The sequence below is a fragment of the Mchenga conophoros genome, linkage group LG8, assembly GCF_057382185.1.
Source record: "Mchenga conophoros isolate Kocher_MC1m ecotype Shallow Benthic linkage group LG8, M_conophoros_male_GT1.1, whole genome shotgun sequence".
Taxonomy (NCBI): domain Eukaryota; kingdom Metazoa; phylum Chordata; class Actinopteri; order Cichliformes; family Cichlidae; genus Mchenga; species Mchenga conophoros.
Window position 1 is genome coordinate 24,066,444 of NC_140533.1, and position 8,157 is coordinate 24,074,600.

At 40.3% G+C, this 8,157-nt stretch overlaps 1 protein-coding gene across 1 annotated transcript; it reads left to right on the forward strand.

Annotated features, from left to right (window-relative positions):
• Positions 1–3,293: 3,293 nt before the first annotated feature.
• Positions 3,294–5,476, forward strand: LOC146568814 (E3 SUMO-protein ligase ZBED1-like). The gene is made up of 2 exons (XM_085283641.1): positions 3,294–4,137; positions 4,689–5,476. Exons 1-2 carry the CDS (start codon positions 3,294–3,296, stop codon positions 5,474–5,476), a joined length of 1,632 nt encoding a protein of 543 aa, XP_085139767.1.
• Positions 5,477–8,157: the final 2,681 nt, after the last annotated feature.

Here is an 8,157-nt window from a genome sequence, read left to right on the forward strand (position 1 = left end):
GCCAAAGGATTCTGTGGTCACAGTTTTTTATTAGGCATTTAGACTGATGTTAGAAAGAGATACTTGCTAAGTAGTACTATTTAAGGCAGCCATGCTGTCTAAGTACACTCTAGCAATACATGATGACTAAGCACCCCCCTCTCTTATAATCGCTTCTAGCTCCAAAATAAAGTCATCTTCTGGATTCAGCATGGTGATGGCAAAAATGCTCAAAAACGGAAGTCCACATGACACTGACATTACAGCGGTTCTGTCCATCTTTTCAGGATTTGTGCCAAGGTCACCAGAATTTCCACAGACTACCCACATAGCAGACAGGTCTGGCCCGGTTCTGGTATCAAGCCGGCATTGCTGGCTGACTTCTGGCATGGTAAGTGGTATGTCATTCAGATATGGGCCATGCCTGGCATAGATGGCACTATTTATATGATGGCATGCCACATCTGGCCCAATTGTGGTTTGGTGTATGTGGCCCAGGCTCATAGAAAACAGGTCTTCCCTGGATCGGCATCAAGCTGGCACTTCTGAGTGACTGGTGTCATGGCAGAGTGTATGTCAACCAGATGTGGGCCAGGTCCGGCAATGATGGTGCTATTTATTTTCCTATTTTAGTTAGAAGACCCAAATGCCATGTTGGAATACTATACTGCTATGGTAACCAATGTTTCAAATGCAGGTTTGACAGGTTTGTGAGTGTACACGTTATCCAAACCAAGTGATGGTTTACTCATGTTTGCCAGCGGGTAGCTGTAGCTCAGGAGGCTATCATGTTCCGGCACATGTTGTTATTACATGGCTTGATTAAGGTACACATTAGGCTGACATCAGGGCCAGCACAGGGCCAGCAGTGTGTCTGCAACTCGCCTTGTGCTGGCCCATGTGTGGGCCACCTCTGGCAAACCAGATCCGGGCCACCAAAGGGCCGATAGTCTTTGCGGTATGCGGGCCATGTGTAAGCCCATTGTGTGGGCCAGATCTGGGCCATACCAATTTTGCTATGTGGGTACTTGTGCCTGAAATGCATCAGTAAGCAAACAAACAAAACATAGTTTTACGATTAAGTGTTTCACCTAATTACAGTTATATACTAGGGGAATTTTAAATAAAGTCTACAAAATCAAAGAAAATATGTTTAAAGTCACCATGTCTGTCAAACACAATATGAGCAATATTACTTTTCTTTATTGTGCCGGTAGGATTTGGCATGTACCCAGTTCTTGTGGAGCTATACACTCTCCTACACACCCTTCCTCTTTGGCACAGACCAAACCAGGGAAAAGTGTTTGAGAAAAAAAGAAGTCTTCAAGGAGGCAGTGTGTTGAAAAATCCTGTCCATTCCTGGAGGGAGGGAAAATCCTTCACAAAAGTACATAGTCACACACACAGTGCCTCAAACCAGCTATTTGAACGAGAGATGAGATTAAAAAAACCTCAACACGGTTGTTATAATTTATGACTGAGCTTTTACACTGTTCGCCCGGAGCTATTTTTATATTTCACAGAAGAATCAACTCTTTCCTCTTTTTCCAATGAAAATACACTTGATGGTTTTAGAGTAATCAGCTGATAAGATGCCGGGAGCTTAGCCCCTTGTGGTATCAGTTAATTCTCTCTTTTTACTAAGAAAGAGTTTGAGCCCACGGACGAGTCGATAAACTTTCTGTGCTCATCAACAGCCATTCATCGCCGGTTAAGTGTCAACTATTGCTGCAATATTAATAGCCCTCTTATCAGAGAGACAGGAAGGGCCCTTTAATTGGCTGCCAGTGTAATTTTGCTTCGTAACACTCGCCAGAATGAACAAGAAAAAAAAATAACAGAAGAGCAGAAAAGATGGACAGATAACCCTGCCATGACAGTAATGTTTGTAATTACCACCCACCTCTGCATCAATTGCTTCTATCTTCCTCTCCACCTGATGCCTACCCCCCATCCTCCCCAATCTCACATGCTTCAAGAGGGATAAGTCAACCTGAAGAGTGCAGTAACCAGCGTGGAAAAGCACCACTCACACTAATGGACAGAATATGGTACCAAGGAGGGAAAATGTTCTGAAGAGTCTCTCCTCTAAACCCCATTTCCCATTCCTCCTCTTTTTACTAATGTCCTCACTTTCTTCCAGAGTGATTTTTGCCAAAACTCTGGATGAAAAGAAGAAAAAAAAAAAAGCACAAGGCACCTCTACAGTGTCTTCTCACCACTTACACCCTTGTAAGCCGTATGCACTCTCTAGCAGCTGTAAAATATGCATGGCAACATATATTTGCTCGTTGGTTGGGTTTCCAGGGTTTCTTTGATGCACATTACAATTGCACCATGTGACACCTATAAAAACATAAAAAGAAAGAGGAAAAAAAACACCCCCACCCTTTATCTACCCTTCACCTTTTTAGCCTTGCTGAAGGACAATTGAATGGAAGGCATTATATCACCAGTCTGACTGTTTGCTTTTATTGGCACTTATTAAAAAGCACATGAACTTTAGCAGCGTTGAGGTTAGCATGGTCTCCCTTGTGTCCTTTCCAAGTTTGCTCCCAGACTCTCACTTGTCACTTTCATTTTTATATCATGTATATATAGACTGTGTAATTCCATTTTTTTTTCCTTATTTACATGATTTCTGAGATCTTCAAAAAGCACATTAAAATTTTATCAGGCTACTAAAAATGTGACTAGGACCTCCGCATTTATACCACATGACCTGCATTCCATTGGGAAAAGCTCATGCTTCTTGCTGCTGGTTTCGTAACATCACTTATAACTGTAATGCTGAAGGCATCAAAAAGTAGTGGTTGAAATATGCCAAAGTGTTTTCCAGCAAAGCCATAGAGCAGATTTTCGGGTCTCATTCATGTATTGTTTTTGTTTTTCATTATTAGAATTTGAATGAATTCTCTATTTAAAATACATATTAGAGACGAGATAGGCAAGCAAAGGCCAAACAGGTTGTGAACATACTGATAACATAAATAGCATACAAACTCATCTGTCGCTTTCTTAGATACCCTTTGCTGGTGCCCCTTTTCCTTCAGAAGTGCCTTAATTCTGCAGGGATGTGCAGTGCCAACTAGTGCTGGGCGATATATCGATTTTTTAAAAAATATCGATATATTTTTATACAAGACATAAGCTGTGACAATATCGTTTATATCGATATAGTCTATGTTGCGTTATAATTACACTTGTGGAGCCGCTATTTTGCCTCTCTCTCGTCTGGGTTTGTTTGCCCCGCCTCTCACCCTCACTGAACACAAACCCCCTCCCCCATCGCTAAACCTCCAGTTGGCAACAAGATGGACACAGGAGCTAGCGAAGAGGAGCTCGTCGGAAAAAAGAAAACCAATGGCTCAATTATTTGGAGATGGTTCGGGTTCAAAGTGTCAGATGAGCAGCAGAATAATGTATTCTGTAGAGAATGTCGAAAAAGCGTCGCAACGAAAGGTTCGAGCACCACTAATCTTTACCACCATTTACAACTGCGCCATAAAGTGCAGTATGAAGAGTGTGTGAAATTGCGTGCTGTAGCCCAGACCGCAAAGTCTTCCGAGGTTCCTGCCGTGAAACAGACCACCTTACAACACTCATATACTCGTGCTGTGCCATATGATACAAAAAGTGAGAAGTGGGGGGAAATTACTAAAGCAGTGGCCTATCATATTGCTAAAGACATGGTCCCCATCTCAACTGTGGAACAAGAGGGCTTTATACAGCTGCTAAAAACTCTTGACCGAAGATACCAGTTACCTAGCCGGAAATACTTCACCAGAGAAGCACTGCCAAAAATGTATACTGATGTTAGACAGAGTCTCGCTGCCCAGCTCACCAAAGTGTCTCACTTCGCACTGACAACCGACATGTGGTCCAGCAGGACATGCGAGCCATATATGAGTGTGACTATACATTTCATGGAAGACTGGGAACTGAAAACTGCCTGTCTCCAGACCAGCTACTTTCCTCAAGACCACACCGGAGAGCATATAGCTGAAGCCCTGCAGGATGTGCTCAAAACCTGGAAGCTCAACCCGACGGGACTGGTTGCTATAACAACTGACAACGGGGCTAATATTGTCAAGGCGGTTCAACTGAACAAGTGGTCGAGGATCCAGTGTTTTGGTCACAGGCTTCATCTGGCCATTGGTAAGTGCAATACTGAATTTTTTGATTTGGAAAAAAAAACGCTAATAAATGAAAAGTGTATAGAGTCTCTTGTAGAGCTAAACATGCCTATGGACCACAAGACAAATATTTTTATAAGTCATAGCCAGCATATACATCTATCACTTAGAAATCGAAAGTTAGTTGAACAAATAAATAAACTATCCCTATTAAATCCAATAAACGTATTGGGGTGTATTTGTCTTTGTATTAGATTGAGTTGTGACACTAAATGAGGACCACAGCTGAGACAAGACAGGGATACATTTTTAAATACATAGTGAGATTAAAAGGTGTAAAAAAAACGAAAAAAAAACATGTTCTAATCATTTGGTGATCTGGTGATTTTACCAAGATAGTTTAACTAGAACCATTTCTAGGTTATACAATACACGACACATTTTGCAAATATTGTTAAGTCTTATGCATCACATTCTATACAACTGAGATGGATGTTAATTTGCCTTTGAGTGATTTGCATCTTAACATAACAATTAAAGTGATTTTAAAAGTTTGTATTTTGTGTGTCACAGGACATGCTATGGATGATGCCCGCATTACCCGGGCTATTTCTCTGTGTAAGAAAGTCGTCAGCAGCTTCTCCTACAGCTGGAGGAAGAGAAGAGAGCTGGCTGAAGTGCAAATACAGCTGGGTCTTCCAAGTCACCAGCTACTCACAGAGGCAACAACTTGCTGGGGATCAAGGCTTCTCATGATAGAGAGAGTTCTGGAGCAGGAAAGAGCACTTTCTAAAGTCCTCTCTGTCGACATGAAAACCAGACCTCTAGTCCCTACTTGGCAGGACATAGAGGTCCTGGAAGCAGTTCAGAAAGCTCTCAAACCCTGTCAGGACTTCACTGATGCACTTTCAGGAGAGAAGTATGTGACCCTGTCCTATGTCAGACCTGTGCTACACCTGTTTAACACTAGTCTCCTGGCACCTGGAGAGGAGGATAGTGAGCTGTGTAAATCCATCAAGACCCGCATTGTGGATTACCTCAACAATAAATATGCAGATCCATCCACCAGTGACCTGTTGGACATGGCTTCTTTTGTGGATCCACGGTTCAGGGCGAAATACATCCCTAGTGAGAAGATTAATGCACTAAAACATAAACTCATCTTGGAGGCAGAGTCTCTGCTCAGCTATCAGGGTACGTGTTTGTCTGAGCTGACTGATCCAGCCGTGCCTGAGTCTGCAGACCAAGAAGAAGCAGCAGTAGGACACACAGCTAAAAAAAAAGAGATCACTGGCAAGCTTCTTCCAGCACAGCACAGCCACCAACACTGGTTTCACAAAAAGGGAAGCAATCGAAAATGAATTTTCTAGCTACCTGTTGTCAGTTTGTGTAGAGAGTGATGCTGACCCTCTCAAATGGCGGAAGGAACATGAAGTTGCCTTTCCAGCACTGAGCCTCCTGGCCAAGAAATATCTTTGTGCGCCAGCTATCAGCTCCCCTTCTGAAAGGATTTTTAGTTGCAGTGGAAACATTGTAACCTGCCACAGGGCATCGTTGAAGCCTGATAATGTTGACAGATTAGTTTTCCTGGCACAAAATCTGTAAGCTGTACAGTTGTTGGCCTTGCTTGTTTGTGTTCTTTCTATATTGTTATTGTCATTGGAGATTTGCACAAAGACCCACTGACCAAAGAATGTAATTTTGTTAATTTCATTCAATCTGTTTACATGTTTGGTTTTTTGCACAAAGTACCAGATGATTGTTCAGCAATACACACAAAGAAGCACTTTAGAAAACTTTAATTCAGTGTAAGCACTTTTTAAAGAGCAAGATGCCTTTGTTATTTTAGATCTGCATCTTTTTAGTTTACATTTTACATTTAGTTTACAATTTTTAGCTTTTTGTTATGTATGAAAAGAAAAAAAATGGAGCATTATTATTTAATAAATGCTGACAATTTATTTTTGACAATTTTTTCGTGTACATCTACAGTTGTATCTTAATAAAAGTTACATGTGTGACATCTGGGACAAGTACCTTTGACCAAGAACTCTCTTTTTGTTCTTACTTTATGGGATTAAAAAAATATCGAGATATATATCTTATATCGCCATCCAGCTAAAAAATATCGAGATATGAATTTTGGTCCATATCGCCCAGCTCTAGTGCCAACTGCACATCCCTGACGTGACTCTCTCATTCCACCACATACCAAAGATGCTACGTTGGATTGAGATCTGGTAACTGTGGAGGCCATTTGAGTGCAGATTAATCATTCTCATGTTCAAGAAACCAGTTTAAGATGAGCGTTGTGACTGTCACTGTCATCATAAAGGGATGGCCATGGTCTGCAACAATATTCAGGTTTTTTTAAGGGGTTCAAAGTGTGCCAAAAAAAATATCCCCCACATCAACAGCCAGCCAGAAAGGTTTCTATAAGGCAAATATATCCTGCCGTTTTAAAATTAACAATGCTCCAGATTTGAAATTGGTTGCAGTGGCTAACATTACAAAAATGCTTAAGTTAGCATGTTGTAATTAACATTATACCTCGCAGTAGCCTTACTAGACTACTCAGCAACCATCATAACCATTTTAGTCCTTGCATTTTTCCAACATTTTTCCAGTCTTCTGTAATTTTGCTGCGCTTGTGTGAATTGTAGCCTCAGTTTCCTGTTCTTAGCTGACAGCAGAGGCACCTGGTACGGTCTTCTGCTGCTGTAGCCAACTGCTTCAAGGTGAATTACTGTTACTTTATAAACCTGAAGAGTTTTGGCAATTCTCTCCTGACTTCTGACATCAAAAGGGCATTTCTACCCAGAGAACTGCCACTTACTAGATGTTTTCTTTTTGTCAGACCAAATCCTAGAGATGGATCACCAAAACAGAACAGTGCCACATTCAAAGTGACTTAAATCCCCTCTCTTTCTTATTCTGATGCTCTGTGTGAACGTCAGCACATCATCACACAATAAATGTGTATAACATTGACTTTAATACATTTATTGGCCTGATTCATTGGCTGTTATCATTAAATCCAATAGAAACCAAGAGAATACAAAATACATTTGTAATAAGGTCATTTTTGACCAAAAAAATTATGTGTTAAAGACCTTAAGATGGGGTTTAATATGTTCTATGCTATTCCACATGAAAATTGTCTCAAAAAACTTTTTGAAAAGAGCACAAACTTTTTTTCCTATTTTATAATAAAAAATAAAATAATTTTATTTATTTATTTAAAAAGGTTAAATGCTTCCAGCCTCATTTTTTTTTTTTACTTTAGCTAGACAGGAGCTTGCGAACCACGTGTGAAAAAAACGAGGGTAAGAACTCCCCATTTCCTTCTCCTACTAAGTGTTTATGTTTTATGTACAAGTCTTACAAGACATTTATTTCTGCTATGATTTACATAGGAAAGTGTGCCCTTTCACATTTTTCTCATGCAGCATAATTATAAGAATTATACATAAATCAAGTAAACATTATGTTGCAAGAGAAAAATGTGAAAGGAACCACACTCCTGTGTAAATCACAGTATGAGACATAAATCTTTGAGACATGCAGTATGTATAAAACATAAACACTGACTGCGAGCTTTGTTTCAGCTTCTTTTCCATATGGAAACTTTCAAAGTTATAAAACTGTAACAAACTTTAACATCACCGCAATAGTTAAATATTAATACAGCAAATGCTAGCAGACATTTCTGACTCTGAATGCAGCGTTACCGCTAACCAGTATCGGTTTCTTTTCTCCTTAAGATGTTACACTTTTGCTGGTTTCCTTTTGCATATCAGCTGTCGCACTTACACATGCACAATGACATGATTTGATTCTCTGTGATGAAGATACAATCAAACGCATAATCCTCATTCCGTTTCTGTGTGTATATGCGTCTGCGTGTATGTCTTTGAACAACCATGAAGAACTTATTGCCTAGAGGACAAAAAACTGAAACGTTTGAACATGGGTTCAAAACTGGAGTAGGTAAATTTAGTCTGGCGAACTATCCATGACCCTTGCAGTTTGATCAGAATGG